General features: G+C 39.0%; 1 protein-coding gene across 3 annotated transcripts in view; it reads right to left on the bottom strand.

Annotated features, from left to right (window-relative positions):
* Window positions 1–394: 394 nt before the first annotated feature.
* Window positions 395–21,521, bottom strand: part of LOC148855182 (uncharacterized) — a 47,094-nt gene continuing 25,967 nt past the window's right edge. For all 3 annotated transcript variants that reach the window (XM_088982834.1, XM_088982835.1, XM_088982836.1), the window contains 7 exons: window positions 9,702–10,426; window positions 9,555–9,603; window positions 6,794–6,919; window positions 3,773–3,877; window positions 3,494–3,585; window positions 3,231–3,384; window positions 395–1,268 (listed from right to left, as the gene is read on the bottom strand). In XM_088982834.1, coding sequence (XP_088838960.1) covers window positions 951–1,268; window positions 3,231–3,384; window positions 3,494–3,585; window positions 3,773–3,877; window positions 6,794–6,919; window positions 9,555–9,603; window positions 9,702–10,426 — 1,569 coding nt within the window. In that variant the 3' untranslated portion in view covers window positions 395–950. The remainder of the gene's footprint in view (window positions 1,269–3,230; window positions 3,385–3,493; window positions 3,586–3,772; window positions 3,878–6,793; window positions 6,920–9,554; window positions 9,604–9,701; window positions 10,427–21,521) is intronic.

The following is a 21,521-nucleotide window of genomic DNA, read 5'->3' as shown; positions in this document are numbered from 1 at the left end:
AATCATGATTATGACAGTATAAGTTGTATAACAAAATTTTTAGTGCGGACGCTGTAAGACCCAATAGCCATTCGTATCAAAAAGGTTTTGATAAGAAACTTTTAGGTTATGCTTGATTTGATGGAAAATAACAAGAAAGATTTAAAGACAGCAATGAGTCATAAGATTAGAAGAATTCTTGGTAAATAAGTTTGGGGTTTGCTACAGGTTCAACCAAAAAAATAATTAATTGGGACAGCCAGAATTTATGGCATATTTTGGATGTAGCCAACGCAAAACCTTTAACAGGGTTGAGCAGCGGATCGGGTCAAGAATCAACACCCCATATTCCTGCATCTGAAATAAACTTACTAGTTAGGATTTGAATCAATACTAGTCTATGCTCCTCATCCTATACACAGAAATACAGGATAGATTGATGGCCTTGAACATCTCGTAAGAGGAAAATATCAAACATCCACATCACAAGAAAATACAAAATGTGCATATGCATATCCTTCCTTGATTAGCGAATGGCTCATATATACATGATGTAAATTATAATGATTTGTACAGAGAAAATATGGCCTTTTAAGCTTAAACAGAAGCTAGTTTGAGCAGCAACTAAAACTTTGTAGCGACTGCAATCAGATCCGAGAAGCCTGTCAACCCTGAAGGCCAATTTGTGGTCAACTGCTCAAGCATATTGTTACCCACAAATTCCAATTTCAGAAAAAAAATCAGGTGGCACAAACTGGCACCTCATAAGTACAGTTAGATGGGACAAGTTCAAGAAGGATTCACATTCAACTCAACCACTGACTCCCCAACTCGATAACACCTGCTCGTATCCAAATTTGAAAGGCCAATTGAAAGCCTCCTCAAGCAAGGGGAATATTACTTGTCAGCGGGTATTTACAAGCTAGGAAGAGAGAATGCAAGTTAATGCTCCAATTTACTCATCAAAAAAATTAAAGCTCCAATTTGATTTGTGGGTATTCAATAGTTTGTGTGCTTTGTGCGTCACTGTATCCTATCATTTGTGTATTTTGAATGCCCTTGTACCCTATGACCTTTTTGGGGAGATTAGTCAACACAATGTTCCCCCCATTATAGCCATTCATCAGCAATTTCCCAATTTTTGACCTCCATTCTGAACCATCTTTCTCATTTTTCCTGTCATGATAGACTCGGTCACAGTAGTTGAGCATAGAACCTAATCCAGTGTTTGGTGTCCAACCGTATTCTTCTAAAACCTTTGCTTCATTCTCAGCCAGATCTTCTCCAACCTTAAACCAAAGAAATGAAACAGAAATAAAATGAAATGTTTAACAAAAAAATGACAGTTTGATAGATATTTGTAATATCTAAGGAAAGCAGTAGCTAAACAGGGTAATCTACAAGGTACTAAAGTGGCAGATATCATACATGTACAAGGAACAAACATACAAAGCACACAATGCATGCTTGCAAACATTTTTTTTTTTTTGGGGAAAATGCAAATCTCAGTTTTCAATGATGACATTACAACAGGATAACCAAAAACAGATTAACTGGTGAAAGAAATCCTTAATCTTGCAATGAAGGTATTTGGAAAACAATAGTAAAAGAATGATTGCAAAGAGATTGAGCTGCAAGGGCATTTTTGTACTACTCACATTTTATTAATAAATGAGCATTTTTTCATTCATGTCTTTTGATAAAGGTGGTTTTAAAAACCGACCTGGAACTGGAACCGTTCTGGCCACCAGTTTCCGGGTCAGCGGTTAAACTGTCCAGTTCAAATGGGCAACCCATTCCAACGAAAAAAAGAAAAAAACCGGCCAAAACCGTTGAACACAAATGTGTGGGTGCTTGTTAGAGAACATTAATAGAACGTGTTTAAAGTTGTCTTTTGTCAATAATTGATTCTATCATCACAGTTGTGTAGATAATCCTTCGGCTTGAGGCATCATGGATACCTTGTGCATGGGCCTCCATAGTTTGGCAGTGTAAGCACCTATACCCTAATCAGGGGTATAAGCATGCACAGGCTCTGGTAACTTATACATGGAGGGATGTGAATGCACAATGTTGGATCTATCACCCTCCATAAGGATAGAGAATGTTTGTGGAAAGAGATTATCACCATATGAGTCATCATCAATCCAGTGGGACATATAATTGAGCCAATAGGATTTGACATAATCACCATGACTCTCTGCTCTTTTGGGACATTGTATGACAATGGATTTTACTGCATGGTAACTATAGATGGAAAGGTTCAATCTGCTGAATTCAAGCTATAAGGGTAGTCATGACATACTGTTCCCTTGTGAATAGTGGCCTATTATTCACATTCAAGGGAGAATTAAAAGAGTTTTAATTCAGTTCAGCTAGAAGTTGTTCCATTTGGGATGCTAAAGGAGTTTGGCATCATTTGCCACCACTTAATAGTGTTGAACCTAAGAGGTTGCACACATAGGAATAAAACACAAACAAAGAATGAGGAAAGGGTGTAATCACTAAGAGGGGTCTAATTGCAATAATGAGAAACCTTATGAGACAAGTACTCCTAATTGCAAATGGGAGCTTAAATCTATTTAAACAATACATGGGGCAGCTCTAGGGTTTAGCTAAGACTCTCCCATTTCTCCCTAAACCCTAATCACTGTAGGATTGCTAGCACAACTCCTAGTGTGCCCCAACCCTTTTCTCTTTTGGATTGCCATCTACTTTGTGAAAGGAAGATTTTGTCTATTGCAGCTTCGTGTGGACTGATTTAGGGGCCAAACACTTGTGAGGTTGCAGATTTGAATCAAGACAATCTTCCAGACCATCATTAGCACAACTACAGAACTGCCACCATCATAAGAAAATTCAGTAACTCCTAAACTATTTAACCAATGACTATGAAATCTTAAACACAGCTAATGACTAGACAAATCAAACTACTAGACTAAACCCCATAGACATGTAAGATTACCATAATACCTCTGTTGACCAAAAAAATGTAGAAAAACCCAGAAATTCCAATTTTTAAATCATTAGCTCTTTCATCACTGCCTTTTTCACCTTGCACTTTTTTCTTGCATTTACCATATACAAGATTAATTGACTTCACCCAGATGCTTTTGCCACCTTGACCTTGTACACATGCTATTTTTTGCTTATAATTACTTGTATAAAGAAAATCAATAAAATTAGCATTATAGTACTTGCATGATATTACACAAAAGGTTATAAAAGGAAAGATGTTAAGAAAGTATTACCAGCAGTGATTTGTTCTCAATAAGGGTAATCCTGCTAAAGTTAGCAAGCTTCATGGTAGTCACCAACCGTTTAATCTGCCAGTCAATGGGCAATGACTTTACTAGCTCAAAGAAATATGTTGCATAACCATATTCAGGGCGCTCCAGAACTATTCTGTAATCGAAGGAGAAAAAAAGTAATGAAAAATCTCTTACACATCCAAAGAAGAAACAATGAACAAGGAGCAATCTTAACAACTAATTCTATAAAAAACAAAATATACCTGTTGTGTCTTTCAAAAACAAAAATAAAAGATTGGAGGTCCCTGCACCATCCCCATTCAACAGGCCATTTTCTGAACTGTAAATAACGTGTCTATTGATAAAACAGACACAGAAGATGAAAACATTCTGTTGGTAATGGTGAAGGAAATGTTAAATAGTTGGAAGTAAAAAGACTGATTGAGCATAATGAACAAATATTTCATGAAATTAATAGAAAGATCAGTGACATTTAATGTGGTCAGTTTGAACACATCAATATGTCTGAAGAAACCTCTTGCCTGCTCCACGAGTGATACTAAACAGGCCAAACAATAACTAACTTTGGATCCCTTTGTGCAACGCATTGGAGCAAACTTCAATAGAGAGGAGCGCTCAGAAAAAATCTGAAAGATCCAGAATGTATGAAGATTACCAAAGGCCAAGATATATCACAACAATTAAGTCTAGAACATAAAAACCGCAGATGGTTCACTTGCAGAATGCACCAAGGAACTGAGTGGAAACAGAAAAGGTTCTTACTTTAAATTCACTACATCAAACAAGGAAAATAGGGAAAAAGAAAAAAGAAAATAGACATTCATATTCACTACCTCAAAAATATACAGTTTTAGTGCATTTTGTCTGCCAAAAATGCTTCAACTGAGTGAAAAAATTAGATATTTTATCGGTTATGAAATTACACTTACAATCAAACATATACAAGGATAAAAAGGAGAAGAATATAGAGTAACAAGAATCCAAATAAAAGAAGTGAGGAATTATTCAGTTCTAGGAAGATGAAGAGAGAATCACACCCCACCCCCAATTTAGAGCAAGTATACAGACAATCTTACTCCGGTAGGAAAGAAACCAAGAGGAGAAAGAAAACTTTGGCTTAGAATCAAAAGCCCAGAAGCAACACCACCACTACATCCAAAACACAAATACTGGATCACATCCTCTGCTCAAGCAACCACAGACACCACACGACAACAACCTACCTTGCATAATGAATATAAAATATCTTTTCCCAATTCTATCCATTTACAAGAGGAAGGGAAGCCAGAACAAAAGAGAATAAATCAAATGCCATAGTATGACTATGAACATGAATTGTATAAAACAAATTAATAGTATCGCTATGAACATTAACATGATTGTATAATTTATCATATAATCCTACCCATGAAGAGAATTTCTCCAAAATTATAACAAAAAAAGAGTTTCGTTGTAAAATGCAAATGCAAAAAACACTTGAAAGTTCAATAAGTCAAGATTGCAAGCTGCACATAAGAGTAGGGGTGTCAATTGGATTGGATTTGGTCCAATCTGATCCAGTCCAACATGGATCCATTAATAAATGGATTGGACCCAATCCAGTCCAAATCTCATACAAATCAAGTCCAAACCGGTCCAGTTGAAATACAAATGGACCGGATGGGGTCCAACCGTCTGGTTTTGGGTTGGACCCCATCCAAATCAAAATCATTTTGGACAGATTGGACGAATCAATACAACATATTGAATTGGACCAGTCCAAACTTAACGGTCCAAAGTATTTATTGGATTGGATTGGACATGGTCAATCGGTAATGGATTTATATTGGACTGGACCGGATTGAACCAATATCTTGTCCATTGATAGAAGAAAGAATACAGGTGTCAATGGACCAAGTTTGGGTTGGAACTGATCTAAATAAAAAATCAATTTGAACAGATTGGACAGTTCAGACAATGATTTGGACCAATCCAAAATGGTCCAAAATGACTCATATCGGACCAGATCGGGTTGGACCAAATCAGATCCAATTGACACTATTAACAAATAATAGAAAATACACAAAATAAGAGAGATCAGTACAGAAATAAGAGCATTCGAATTGGAGAGATTCAAAATTCAAAATCAATGTTGAGCTATCAACTGTACGATTGGAATCCAAGTTGATGATTCGTGCTTGTTGAGATGCAAGGCAGTCTTGGTGTCAGGTGGATGGATCCCAATAGAGCTGTAAGTTGGGTCGTGCCGGCACGACATGGGGCATGTTGGGCCCAGCCTGTCATCATAGCACATGGGTTGTATCATGCACAACCCAGAGGTATGGGTCGTGTCGTGCTTGGGTTTTCAGGCCCATAGGCCAGAGTGGCAAAACATGACAAAGCAGACCGTGCTGGCACGGGCATGCGGCCTGACATGCCCCCCCCCCCCCAATATTATACTATTTATTCCAATTGTATTGTAACTTTTCAATCACATTTTATTATTTCATATATAAACAATTGTATACATCAAAATTCATATAAAATAACAATTTAATATTCTTTTCAAATTTTTGTCTATTTTGTTAATTTATCTTATAATTTCACTATTTTTTTCGATTATTTTAATGCCTCTCATGGCTTGGCCCAAGGCTCGGCCCGCAACCTAACCTAACCCCCAACCCAGCCCACCTAGGCTCGTGCCATGGGTCGTGTCAGGCCTGACCTCTGAACCTAGAGAAGGCAAGCACAACCCATCACAGCCCACAGGCCGGGCCGGGCCGGCCTGATTTACCCCTCTAGATTCTAGTCTCACTGTTGACTTTGCTCTAAACTTTTATGTTGAATTAAATAAAAGTAATGATGAAGTTGGTATTGAGAGAGAGAGAGAGAGAGCTGGAGGAAAAATCAAAGGGGAGAATCGAGGCAAGGTAAGGTGGGATTTGGACGGACCATTGGAAATATGGATTATGTCCACTCCAATCCAAAATACTCATTGGACATTTGATTCTGGGCCAGCTCATTCCCATATGTTTTGTTGGACCATCCAACCCATCCAAATGGGATTTGAATCGGATGGGGTCCAATCCAATCCTGGTCCATTGACACCCTTATATACGAGTTCCCTACATTCTTTTACCCTACAACATGCACAGGAATGTAGTTGAACCAAACCAAGTTCAGATGACAGCAAGCCGGCTCAGCCAAAACTGGTCAAAAGCAGGAATAGAGAAAATTTATTGAGTTTATATAAGGCCGAAGAGAGCTGAGCTTCAAATGCCCAAAATCATTTTTCAAGTGCTTAACTCAATATACCTCAAATGTTCTCTAAAAATAGACCAATGTATATTTGAATATATGACTAATCTTTAGAACCAGCCACCTGGCTAATTTGAAGTGATTATACATTTCTTTTGGAGGGTTAATTATGAAAAATAACTTTTCTAATCAGTAGATTATAGTAGAAGATAAAGAAAATATAGGAAAAACATAAACACATTGACAAAAGATAACATGAATGCCTGGAAAAGAGATGCCAAAGTAACAAAACAATTGTGCTGAACCTTAGAAATCACAGCTTCAAGCTCCACAAAGCTGTCTTCACTCAGTGAATCATCCAAGGCATCTTCCTCGTCCATGTTCCCATACAGCTTAATTTCATCAACCGTTACCCCTCTGTCAACTAACACCTGTTCAGACAACAATATCTCAGTCTCATTCCAATATTGCATCAGAAAAAATAAATACCTGCTGTAATAATATTCAGCCTCTAGAGTGAGAAGTGTGCAGAAGCCCCCTCCCCCGATGGTTAAAAATGTCCACAACTCCACATGTTTCTTAATATTTCCATGACATATATCTATTTCCATGGGTACTAACATTAAACATTACTGGATAGCCATTATCCCCAGTGAAAATCATTGGCATTTCAGTACATGAGATTGTACCATAACATAAGTTGGAAACAATGTTGTAGACGTGGAGTAGCAGCACAATTGCCCACCTGATGACATAATTACCACTTTGAGCCAACTCAAAATTTCTTTTCGGACATGAAGTAAAATCTTTTTTTTTTTTATTGAATAGATTATTTGGTTGATCACTTGATCTATTAGAATCATTTGCACTTCCTCCAAAATAGCCACACACCATTCTTGCTAAACCCATTTCCTCCGAACAAGAAAGAGAGAAAAGAGGTCACCCCAACACACACACACACACACACACCCCACCATCAGTATAGCATCTCTCGCACCCCATCCTTGCTTCCCTCCTTTCTCTCTTCGTTTTCTACTCTCTGCACCCTCTTAAGCCCTGGGTTTACATTGATGCTACAACATAGTAGTTTCTACCCTTTTAGACATGAGAACACTCCCCCTCTCTCACACCATTGACACTACAACATAGTAGTTTCCACCCTTTCAAATATGAGAAAACCTCCCTCCTCATTCACTTGAAAGTAACATCTAGAAGCACCTTAAGCTCCCATTTTCACTATTTCTTGCATCTTATATAACATTGTGGGTGTTCATTTGAGCCATGACAACAAGGGGAGGTTGTAAGAATGCTTTGGAGCCCACCCCCCTTCAATTCTTTGGTATGGTTTGGGGTCTAATAGGTTTCGAAGGGGGGAGGGGGTAAGCACCATATCCCTGACGACTCCAAACTGAAAACAGAGTTGGAGTGGGATGGTGGGTAGGAGATCTCACTCCTATGCTTGAGCTCATTCTAATTGCCATTTTTTTTTGATAAATAAGCTCATTCTTAGTGTCCTTCTTGATTAGATTAATATTACATACTACTGCACCTTGCAACCGAGGGAGAGGTCCTCTCTTGTCGGACAGTGTTTGATCATTATGGGCTGAGAGGTTAAGTGTAAGACCATTGAGGGTTATACCTGATGGGCTAATCTTACATCTGCCCACAGTCCTTGGGCCTTCATAAGATGGCTAGACCCAAGGACCACTTAGTGTAAATGTTGGGCCCATTAACAACCCATAGTGATGGACTCAGGGGTTCACTGTATTTAGCATTGAATTCAGTCAGGCCTTGTAACAGAGGCTAGGCATAACCTATGTGGCTGATGTGTAGATCAATGATAAGGTCCCACGCCATACGAAGAAAGCCAAGCTAGCCAACATTAAAGTGGAAGTGAGCCTGAAAGCTTAATGGGCCTAAAAACCCATTTCAAACTGGGTTAATTAGATTAATTAAATAGGGGCGGATCTGGGATTTGGATCAACAGATAAGATAAGGGATTATCCTTATCCACTTAAAGAGTCCAGATCCAAATAAAGATTTGGATCAAAGGAACTCCTAATTTGACTAGGAAGGTTGATCTTTATTTGTAGATAAGATAAGGGATTATCCTTATCACTTAAAGAGTCTAGATCCAAATAAAAGATTTGGATTAGGAAACTCCTAATGAGATTAGGAAATTTTCTCTTTAAGGTTATAAATAAGAGAGCAGGGCGAACCTCCAAAGACACATTTGCTGAATACAGAGAGAAGACAACACAGTTAGACTGCTCTTGCCTTTTGCTCTTTTTCTTCCTTCTCTTGCCACCCCACCCTGTTCGATCTCCAGTTCTTGGATTCGATCAAGATTGGATCTTGATATTGTTTCTTGTGAGAAGAAACAATCTAGAGGCTGTGCTCACTGTCCCATTTGATTCTTGCTGAAGAATCACTAGTTCATGGTGAAGAACTACCTATTGATCCTACCTCACCCTAAGTTGTATCATCTTCAGTGGAGGGAGGATTTGGTACTCTCTTTGGGCGTGAACACCTACGTTGGGAGAAGCATTCTTGCGTCGATTCCGTATCAAGTATATCCCTCATTTTGGTTTCAGATTTGGTCTGGTTTGGTTACAAGAATGAACCTTGAAAATGCAGTTTTCTAAATTGGGAATAGGATTCCCGGATGGGAGTCAAGAAATTTTTGAAATTTTGCCCAACCTTCCTGCAGGGTTCGGCCATCCATATGATGGATCTCCCATCCCTTCATCACCCCCCCAATGAGTTATATCAAATTAAATTTCAATGGATACTATTTAAAGAATCTCAATGATGGATACTATCAAATTATTGATAAAAAAAATGGATACTATCAAATTAAATTTCGCCCAACCTTCATGTTTGTCTTGTTTGGCTATTTATAAATATATTTCCTATAACTAATAAATGCACTGATATTATTACTAATCAAATAATAGTAATAATAAAAACAATGGAAATAATAAGAAAAAAAATTAAAATAACCTGAAACTAAAAATTTAAAACAAAAAGAAAAGAAATAATAGTAATAATAAGAACAACAATAACCTGAAGAAGCCCAGGAGCATCTTCTTCTAGTGCTGTTTCAACCGAGTCCCTGTGATTCATTTCAAGACAAGTCAAGCATCAGATAATGTACTAGAGACTCCAAAAATAGAAAGTGAGAAGGAATATCTTAATAGAATAGAAAACTACGTGGCAGTCTTTTTCCTTTTTCGTCGACGGTTGATGCTTCCAGATTCAATATTTTCCGAAGCAGGAGGTTGATTTCCTAGATTAGGCATATCTTTCCGTGAGTGTTTCAAGTTTCTGGGGCAATCTAACTTAGGAAACTTTCTTGAGACGAGGAACTCCATCCGTTCTCGAAGTGGCATATGGTCTAACTGATCATAAATTCCATCATACATTTCCAATTCACTCTTCACTGCTAGCATGTTAACATTTGAATGACTACCAGAAACATTCTTGCATGAGATTTGTAAGTTACTCCCCAACTCCTCAACCTTTACTTTGCCTAGAGGGATCGGAGAGGTTGAACTAAGCACCCTGTTGTTAACAGGCACAAGCTCCTTTTCTCCAACAAGTGATTTGAACTCTGTGGAAGACATTTGAGTTGAGCATACATTGTCACTTTCATGAACCCCCAGAACATGGGTAGGTTTATTTGGATGGCTCTCTCTGCAGTTGCTGGCCTTTGGTGAACATTGAGGGATTGTGCAAGATACCCCAATGATAGAACCACCTGAAGGATTAAATCTTGAAATTGCATGAATTTTGGAAGCTTTTGTTTGAGGAATGCTATCAGAATAATTTCCACCTACTGAAGATTGTCTGTCAACAGAACCACTCTTGTCACTTCCAACTCCAACACCAAGCTGGTTATTATTCTTCATAAGGTAAAAGCTCCCCAGAGGTACACTCTGCATAACATAAACTCAAACAGCAGTGTTAATTACAACACATAAACAATGTAGAAAATAATAGGGTATAATAACGAAGAGCATTGCTAGCAGTGATCTCAAGCCTTGCAATCATGAAAATTTATATGACAAAAAGAAAAATATTAATGTTTTGGTAACTACAAGGTGTTTAAGGATGTTTAGGGACCAAAACACCCCTTCTTTTTTCTTTTCTTGATTTATGATCTCCAATCCAATAAGCTTGTGGTCCCTTTGGAGTAGCATTTCTCTTGGAGAAAACTGAATAACAGAATAACTAATACAATTTTTCTAATAGTACTTAGAAATACACTGCATTAAACATGCAAGAAAGAAAAAGGAAAACAACAAAAGCAACAGATTGCAATAGTAACACGTCAAATTACAATTGGGAAGAAAAGTTACGGCTATTTTGTCACATCATAGCAACAAAGAAATGCAATAGACAAAAAAACTAAGGGTGCAAATCAGGTGCCCAATTTGAAGAATTTCCACTAATACTCTACCCAGGCCCACCCAAGTTGCACCATTGTAGTAAATCAGATACTCTACCCAGGCCCACTAATACTCTTTTTATCATTTCCCAACCATGTTGTCAAACACCCTCTAAATCTTCAATATGGTCCCTCTAGGACTCCATAGTTTGTACAATGTGGTAGTTAGGAAGGCAAAAATGAGTATACACCAAAAGCTTAGACTATATTTGGTAATTAATATCAGACCAAGCACATAGTTTGTATACTTTAGAGGTAGTACCGTAGTGCCCACTTTCTAGAATCTGACTCTCCATCAGAACTAGTAAACTATAAATTTCCCCATTTTCTACACGTTTCTAGCTTATAACACATAGAATAATCATCAAACAGAAAAGGAAAAGTGCTATGTAACATGCCTACCTTTAAATGAAACAATAGCTTGGTTTAATTAACTTTATCTTGTTATTTTCAATTACAAAGAATTCCATATTGCAAGAGAACATTTCATTTAGTTCATATAAAAAAGGAACAAAAGATGCAACTTGCAACAAAAGTGTTCATGCAAGGTATACTTTTTAATATGTGCCACAGAATACATGCTTTACACTCATGTGCCCTCAAGAAATCATAGGGAGAGGTTAATAAAAAAGGAGCCTACAAGAATAATCAGATAGATGGTCAAAATTAAGTCCCAAGGCATTAAGGCTAATTTTTCAACCAAAAATCAGATCACTCGACCTGCTGGATTTGAACCAGCAACCTAGAGGATTAGTCCCCTGCTCTGCCTGCTGAGCTAAGGTCAAGCTAACATAAATTCCCTTGCCTTCATCAGTATAGAAATCTCAATGGGATAAGGTATTGGACACAAAATGGAGAATGCCTTATCTTTGTGTACGTGCACCCTGTCATGTATCTGTGCTTGTTAGTCAATGAAAAGTTGTAGGGAAATAATATATTTATTTATGTTAACTGTTAGCATGTTAGTAGTGCCAGTAAGTTAGTTATTTCTGTTATTCTTTAGTTGCTGATAAGTTATGTTAGTAGGGGCAATATTGTAAGTTTGATATCTTTTAAATCTTTAATAGCTGAGTGGGGCGGCAATGTGCATTTCAATCCAGACTCTTCTCTGAATTCTTTTTGTAGAAATGTAGAGCAATAATTAATGCTATTATATTGTTGTTATTTTATTTATTGTGGTCCCCACTACTGCTATTTGTTAGTTCACTTTATATTTTTTGTTAGGCTGCTGTTAGCAATGCTAATTTATTAGTTATTTGCTTATGTAAGCAGTAGGGGCATTAATGTAATTGTCACCTTATTTTCTGATGTTATTATAAATAGATAAGTGGGGCGGCAGCTAAGGTCTATCACTCTTTTCTCTCATCTTTCTCTTCTCTCTTCTCTCTTCCTTTCTTCTTCTTCTCCAGTATTTTTTTTTCTTTTAAACTGCATCAAGAATTGGACTGATTACAGTCCAGATTTGCCTACTTGGTATCAAAGCCAATCTAGGGTTTCTCATGTGTGTCTAATCCAGCTGAGCACATGAGAATTGTCTAGGCTGGAAGATTAAAAAGAACTATCCATCGGCTGATTCTTGGAGGTTACTATAAGGGTTAAGCAGCTGTCCAGAGACTTGGAGAGTGTTTTGGTAATCAAGAAGAATCAGAGAAGGTTAAAAGGATCAAGATTAGGGTTCAAACCAAGATTGGAAGTGGCGATCAGAACTTTCTGGGTTTCTATCTTTTCCTGAGACCAGCATCAGTCAGAGATAGATTGGACTTATCTAGAAGGAGCGACTGAACTTTCCCTTATTTTCTCAGAGGTTTTTCTAGGGTTTCCTCTTAACCCCACAATCAGACTTGACTGTGACCTATTTGGAAGGTGCGGCTGAGAATTGTTTCTATTCTCACAAAGATTTCTCTAGGTTTTTTCTTAACCCTACGATCGGACCTGACAATTAACACCTTTTGGGTGATTCCTAAATCAGTTTCAGCATTCTAGATTGTTTTCTAAGTGAATTCTAGACTTGTTTCAGCTTCCAAACCTGCTTATTTTGGGTGTGAACTTTTTTTGGGGGAATCCCTTTGCTGAGAACTGGTTTCTCTTGATAAGCCTATTACAGAAATGGCAGGAGCTGGATTTAAGACTCAAGGAGAAGGTGTTTTGGGGGCCGGAAACATGGGAGAAAACAATTTTCAGATTACTACTGTTAAATTTGATGGTTCTAATTACTTGGAATGGCTCAGTCAGCCATGATGGCTATTGGGGGCAGAGAGAAGTTAGGTTATGTGAATGGAGATGTAAAGACACCAGCCAAGGAAGATTCATCATATGCCAAATGGGTTCAAGAGTACTATTTGGTCATGACTTGGCTGTGTAACTCTATGCAGTCTCATATTAGCCGCAATTATTTGTTGGCAAAATCAGCTAAGGAAATTTGGGAAGTGATGAAAGAAACCTACTCTCAGCCACTCAATGTTGCTAGGGCCTATGAACGGAAATATGAAGTAAATAATCTCAAACAAGGGGAGAAGCCAGTTTCAGTTTACTTTTCCACTTTGAAATCCTTATGGCATGAAATTGATCATCTGTAAACTATTGAGTGGGAAAGTCAGAAGGATGCAAAAACCTATAGAAAACAAGTTGAGACCAATAGGGTTTTTGAATTCCTAGCTGGTCTGAATTCAGAGTATGATATTGTGAGACAACAATCACTCACAAGGGAGAGTATGACCTTATCTCAGGCCTATTCTTTAGTGCATAGTGAGGAAAGTAGGAGAAAGGTTATATTGCAGTTGTTTCTACAAAGTGAAGAAAGTCAAACGAATGGAACTGAATCCATCTGTATGTTCAGAAAATTCAGTGCTGTCTGGGAAGATAATCGACTCCTAAAGTAGATGAGGCTGTAAGACAAATGGATAAGGTGGCACACGAAGGATCAGGGGATTTTGCAGAGATAGGTAGATGGAGAAGATCGATCAAGGTGGAGTCAAAAGAACTGCTGTTGGAAGAGGTCTTACCAAAAAGAGTTAACAGTGAAGTTCAAGGAAGGTAGAAGAGGAACAGTTTACCTTGTTGGGGAGTGATTGCTTGGTTTCAATGTTTTCTTGATGGAGCAGCTAATGGAAGTTGGTTAGCAGAATGGAAACAAACCTTCATACTATCATATAAAACCTACATGGCAAACAGAAAAAGAAACTCAAAGGGTCTGTTCATACCATTGGAAGAGAGGTTTGAGAAAGGGAGAAAACAAATAGTTATCATACCAGAAGGCAAAAACCTGGAAGAATGGACTGGATAGCCAATGAACTGTATCAAATGGTGACCAAGATTTGGATGACAGAGAGACTGAAACAACAGGAGTTTCAGAAACAAACCTAGGAAAGAATGAAGGTCCAGGAGGAGGTAGGTACGATGGAGACTACTGGGAGTGTAGAAATGCAAGATTCGGTGACCCCTAGTCTGGTGGTCGCATGCTTCTCCAATCACAGGAGGATTTTGGTGGGAGCAAGGACGGATGAATGGAAAAAAAGGATGGTGCTAGTGGCTGATAAGGGAGTAAAAGACTGGAAGGAAGTATTGAAGGCAGTTGCAGGGGAGATAGGCATTTATAAGTAGGCAAGTCTATTTCCGTTTGCAGAGACAAAGACCATTCTTGATACAGGCGACCAGGAGATAAGCTTCAAAGCAGTGGTCATTGATGGAAGCCTCATACAGGTCCAGAACTGGAGCCCAAACTGTAACAAAGTCGCAGTCCAAGATGGGTGCACTCGGCTGAAGCTAGTAGGGCTTCCTTTCAACCTATGGTGGGACTCTGTTCTTGAACAAATTGTTCAGAGTCTAGGAGGCGTGCTGGTGGAAGCAAATAAGAGTAATCTGGGTGTTTTTGAGATTCAGGCAGCTGGAATCAAACATGAAAACTCGCCTAGATTTTTTGAAATCTGGTCAGATGGTGTTTGGTATAGGGTCTCGGTGGAATCAGAAGTTGAACAGGCATGGTGGGGAAGAACTCTCAAGGTTGAAGACGAAGGTGAGCTGGCAGGGTGGTGGACACGTGGACGTAAGAAAGCATTTAATCTTTCAGCTGAGGAATACCAAGCGACAAGGCTGGCCTTTAAGGAAGCTAATTAGAATTGTTTTGAATTAAACAAAGATAAGGCGGGGCCGCATTTCCTTTGCTGACATGGCAAAGAACTCAAGTGGACCAAACCACCGAAAGGCCTGGTCTGAACCGGTTGAGTTTCTGGGCGGATCAACCACTAAACCAGGGTGTAATTTAAGTGACCCATGTGACAACTTAAAATATCACATGGGTCGGGGCAAAGGGAAGGGAAAAAGCCCGATGGTAGACAGACCATATGGTCTATCTTCTTCCACAGTCGTGAGATCTTAGGGCAAAAAGCTGCAGCAGCAGAGAGAAACCGAACAAGGTGACCTACAGTGGGTGCTATGCTAAGTCATGAGGACTTTAGCAATGTCCTCAGAGAAACTGAACCCAAGGTATGTAAGAGAGAGAATGGAAGAAAGGGAGGAGTTGGACGAAGGATGAGTGGACTGCACAGTAAACAATGAAGAATCAGAGGCCAGTTCGGGTGAGGGTACCAGCATTGGAAGCGTCAATGATGATGGTGAGTGCAATATAGTGATTTGGGCCTGCTAAACATTGCAAATCTATTCCAGGGGGGGAATAGAGGAGAAACGGAGATTTAATCCACACGGCCAAAGAAGTCTGATAGATGATGGAAGAAGACCTGGGTCTGTTGAAGTAAATGAGGTTGAAGATGATAGTCGGAATAACCCTTCCCCAAGACTTCTAGTTATGCAAGGTGTAAAAGAAGGGGTAAATCAAAAGAACTTGAGGCTTAGCAGGAACACACCAATAAAAAATAAACAAAGGGTAGAGAGGACTGATTGCCATGTTGCCCAAAAGGACAAAAATGATTACCAACCAACTCAGGGAGACAGATTTTTACCAACCTTAAGGGAGGCTGGGAACAGTTTCACGTGTCCTCTTCCATCTTTCCAGTCAAACCCAAGTAACCAAGTGAATTCAGTTTGTGCTACTAATGTGTTTTTTATGTCCTATGCTCTAGATTATGTTCCCATTCCAAGTCCTGTCTTCAATGTTTAGGGAGAGGGGATTGAAGGATTGTGGGTAGGTGCTAGAAGGAAATGTAGAAATCTGCTGAATTAAAAAAAAAAAAATATATATATATATATATATATATATATATATATATATATATATATATATATATATATGAAAGAAAGTATTTTCTTGAAGAGAGAAGGAGAAGAAGAGAAGTTGAAAGAAAATAGAGCAATAATCTGGCTGCCTCATTCACTTATTATTTATACTAAAATATTAAAACAGTACAAAGACAACTATGCCCTTATAGGGTGGCAAAACATAAAACAACATATATAACACTCAGAAAACATAATAAAAATTGGACACACATAACTTTTGTGGTTCCCACCTCCTATCTAACAACTAACATAAAACATCTACTCAAAAAAACATCATAACTAATTAATCTTCAACACTCCCTCTCAAGTTGGGAGTAAATATCACACATTCCCAACTTGCGTAGATCATGTTCAAACTTGTTCCTTGCCACCCCTTTAGTGAGAGCATCAGCCAGCTGTAACACTAAAGAGACATAAGGCAAACAAACTTCTCTGGTTGTTACCCTTTCTCTTATAAAGCGTCTATCAAATTCAATGAGTTTTGTCCTATCATGCTGAATTGGATTGTGGGCAATATTGATTGCAGCCTGATTGTTATAGTATAACTTCATAGGTTCCTCTACTTTCACCCCAATCTCACTCAAAAGAGATCTAACCCAAAGAAGTTCTGAGACACCATGAGCCATGGATCTATACTCAGCCTCTGCACTTGACCTTGCCACAACCGCTTGCTTCTTACTCTTCCATGAGATCACCCCAATCACACTCCTGATGTAGACCTCCTGTCATCCAAGCATCCTGTCTAGTCTGCATCTGTATAGGATTCTAGCTTCAGATTCTCATGATTTAAGAAAAGATTGCCTCTGTCAGGGTGCTTTTTCAGATATGCAAGTATTCTCTCAATAGCTTCCTAGTGTTGAACCCGAGGTGCATGCATGTACTGACTCACAACAATGACAGCATAATAAATATCTAGTCGTGTCATACACAAATACAGCAGTCAGCCCACCATTCTTTGATATCTCCCAAATGCTTTACCAATTCACCATCCACACCATTAATTTTGTGATTTGGATCAATAAGAGTGTCTGCTGGTTTGGTCCCCAGCTTCCCAATCTCTCGCAGTAGGTCAAGTGCATACTTTCTCTGTGAAATGAAGATCCCATGCTCGGAACTTGCAACTTCAATCCCTAAGAAGTATTTGAGCTCACCAAGATCTTTAATCTCAAATTCTTGCTGCAATGATTTTTTGAGATCATCAATCTCCTGCAGATCATTTCCTGTCACTACTATATCATCCACATACATAATCAGAATTGACACCAAAGCATCTCTCCTCTTCACAAAGAGGGTGTGATCAGACTGTGTCTGTGTGTATTCAAAACGGATAAGTGCCCCTCTGAATCTGTTAAACCAAGCCCTAGGTGATTGTTTCAGTTCATAAAGAGATTTTCTGAGTTTGCATACATTTCCTTTACCAACATTTTCATAAAAGCCTATTGGAATGTCCATATATACCTCATCCTGTAAATCACCATTGAGGAAAGCATTTTTGACATCAAGCTGGAACAAGGGCCATGAATAGGTGGCTGCTAGAGATAAAAGGATACGAACTGAACTCATCTTAGCTACTGGTGCAAAGGTTTCCAGATAATCAACAACATAGGTCTGAGTATACCCTTTTACTACCAACATTGCCTTGTACCTCTCTATCTTGCCATCGGCTTTATACTTCACTATGAATACCCATCGACATCCGACTGTCTTCCTATTTGAGGGGAGATCAACTATTTCCCAAGTTTGGTTTTTTACCAAAGCATCCATCTCATCTTGCATGGTTGTTTTCCACTCAGGTTTGGAGAGAGCCTCAGTAACATTCCTGGGTATAGATACATAATCTAGGGAAGAAAGAAAAGCATGGTAGGAGGGTGATAAGGCACTTTAGGAAAGATGGTGTGAAACGCAATGGGTTGTACACTTTCTCTTCCCCTTACGAAGTGCAATGGGAAGATCAAGGTCAGTGGGATCAGCTGCAACAATGGTGTTAGGGACAAAAACATTGTCATCAGAAAACATAACAGGCTCAGGCTCAAGAGGAATACCTAGAACTGTATCTGCCAAATCTGGAGTTTCAGAAGGACTAACAGAGAGTGGTGTGGGTCGAGGATGTGTGGAATCAACCACCATCTGCCGGTGTTGATATTGCTGTGAGGCTACCCGTAGTGGCTCAGGTAATGAAACTGAAGGTGTAGGTGTTGGCTGAACCGATGCTTACTGAACTAATGGTACAGGTGGTGGCTGAACTGATGTAGATGCTGGCTGAACTGATGGAGGCACCACAGAAAGAGGAAGATGAACAGATTGTGAGTTCTCCTCCCCAAAATTCTCCCCATGAGGAGAACCACTTGAGAAGAAGAATGTGGATTCAAAAAAGGTAACATCCATAGTGACAAATCTGCTCCTCGACACTGGGTCATAATAGCAATACCCCTTTTGGTTCTGAGCATACCCAAGAAAAACACATTTCTTGGCCTTAGGATCCAATTTCTTGCGATGAGGGCCAAGAATGTGAACAAAAGAAACACAGCCAAAAACCCTCAGAGGTATATGAAATATCTTGTTCTGGAAAAAGGAGGCTAAATGGCACCTTAAACCCCAAAGTCTGTGAAGGAACACGGTTAATCACATGTACGACTATAAGAACTACATCTCCCCATAACTGCACAGGAACTGAAACACACACCATAAGACTCATTGCCACCTCCACAATGTGTATGTTTTTCCTCTCAGCAAGTCCATTCTGTTGCGGTGTATATGCAAAACTACTCTGATAAATTACACCATATTCTAAGAGATACGTGGTTAGGTCCTTCTCAAAGTACTCTCTGGCATTATCTGATCTAAAAACCTTAGTTCTCACTCCAAATTGTGTGAGAACCATCTGGTAGAATTGTCGTACTAAGTTAGGGACCTCATCATGTGATCTCATCAAATATATCTAAGAATAGCGTGTATAATCATCCACAAACAAGAGAAAGTAGCGGAATACTCCCATGGAAGGGATTTGATATGGCCCCCATACATCAGCGTAAACAATATTAAAAGCAGAAGTACTTTTATTACTTGGTTTAAAAGACTGTGTACAATGCTTTCCTAACTGACAAATCTCACACTCCAAAGTAGATAATTGAACAGACTCAAACAACTTCGGGAAAAGACATTTCAAAGAACTAAAAGAAAGATGTCCCAAGCGATTGTGCCAAAGCATAATCTGGTTTACTGATTCTGACCCACTACTACTACTATTGCTAACATGATGGCCCTGATGTCTCGGAATCTCATCGAGAAGGTAGATTCCATTCACCTCACCACTCCCAATCATCTTCTTTGACTCCAGAGCTTGCAAAACACAATTACCAGGAAGAAAGGCCACATAACAATTCAATTTTTTTGCCACAGAAAAATTCAAGTCTAGGGACATGTAAAACAGATGACAAAGTTATATCATTGGTCACTCTAACTGTCCCCTTCCCAGCAATGAGCATATGTGAACAATCTGTTGTAGAGACTCTATCTCTACCACAACACAAGTAATAAGAACTAAAAATGATAGGGGCATTAGTCATATGCTCAGATGCTCCTGAGTCTATAATCCAGGGAGGTCCCTCCTTACCTGAAGTGGATGCAAGATTCGCAGTTGCATATGAACCACCTGTATGTGCAAAGGAAGTGGTGTAGTTGGCTCCTGCATTCTGTTGTCCATCTGGAAGGCTAGAGCTGGGTGAATCTTTCTTATTCATAAGCTGTCCAAACCTCTCCAATTTTGTTTTCATTGCTGCTATTGCAATGGATTCCAATCAATTTGGGAGAAAGGGGCTGAAGAGTCTCATGTAGTGGCTACATTTGCATTTCCCTTCTTGTTTTTTATCCGAGCAGGCATGAGATTTGGATGAAACCTCCAACAAGTGTCCCTGGTATGCTTAGGCTTCTTGCAATAATCACACACCAAGTCCTTCTTATTTTCCCTTCTAGTCTCACTACTCCCCCTGTCTCCATTCGACTTAAGTTTTGTTGTACCAACCATAGCCGACTGGTCAATCCCAGGTTGTCTCAGCATTACACTCCTCCTACTCCCCTCTCCAGAGACAAAAGCATAGGCTTGAAAGAGTGCCACACCCTCCCTAGAAAGAATATGTTGTCTAGCAATGTCTCTCTACCAGTTTGTGATAAGTTGTTGCATCATTTACACTTTCCCATACCACAGTTTTGAAATGATCTATTTCCTGCCATAGTGTTTTCAGCATGGAGAAATACACCGCAAGAGGTTTTTCTCCCTGTTTCATACTTATCACCTGATTTCTTAACTGATAGGCTCTGCCTTCATTTTGCTTCCGAGAGTATATTTATGTCACTCCATCCCAAATCTCCTTAGCAGTATTAGCCCATAGGAATTTTTTTGCAATATGAGGTAAAATAGAATTACATAGCCAAGACATTACCATGTAATTCTCTTGCACCCATCGGGGGAAGAGTTTGTATCAGGTTTTTTCTCCTCCCCAGTGAGATACCCTAATTTTCCACAGGCACCAATAGCCATCTTAGCTGATTGTGCCCACTCCAAATAATTTGTACCATCAAGTTTTACTATAATAATGATCCCAAACCCAAAAATATCACTACTACCTCCAACACCCAGTCCCACAATACCGGTAGATTTCATCTCGGCATTCCAACTCTCCATTTTACTTCAAACAGTTCAGCAGTAAGAAAAATATAGATTGGAGACCAAAAAATAATTTAATACCACACACACAAAAACCAATCCTTCCGGAAGAAGAAAACCCTAGATGGAGGGAAATCTCTCTCCTCCCAACGCCTCCCAACAGAGAAAAAAATGAATCGATCACTCCGGGAGGCCTAAAAAATTTGAGAAACCAAACCGCCATCTTTAGAAAATCAAAAGAAAACTATCAATACCTAGGCGCCCAAGATTAGATAAAAAACAAAGAGTCCAACTTTTCTAGGACTCTTCTCCGTACTCCAGTTCTTCCTGATTTTGATGTCGAACAGTAGATCACCTTCCTGATGTCTAGATCCCACCCAAAACTCCAAGAACTGGGCAATCTATAGCAAATCGATCAACCCTTTACTACTTCATGCAATCGGTTGATCTAGGGCTGCATGAGAATGCTTCAAGAAACCCTAGCCAATGCTCTGATACCAAGTAGAAATCTGTTGAATTAAAAAAAATGAAAAAAAGTAGTTTCTTGAAGAGAGAAGGAAGAGAGAAGGAAGAGAGAAGGAGAAGAAGAGAAGAAGTTGAAAAAAAAGAGAGCAATAATCTGGCCGCCCCCTTCACTTATTATTTAAACTAAAATAATAAAATAGTACAAAGACAACTATGCCCTTAT

This window comes from Nelumbo lutea, chromosome 4 (assembly GCF_056320005.1).
Source record: "Nelumbo lutea isolate HS-2025 chromosome 4, American lotus-T2T, whole genome shotgun sequence".
Lineage (NCBI taxonomy): Eukaryota > Viridiplantae > Streptophyta > Magnoliopsida > Proteales > Nelumbonaceae > Nelumbo > Nelumbo lutea.
Note: the sequence above shows the minus strand (reverse complement) of the source record. Positions and strands in the feature narration are given on the sequence as shown.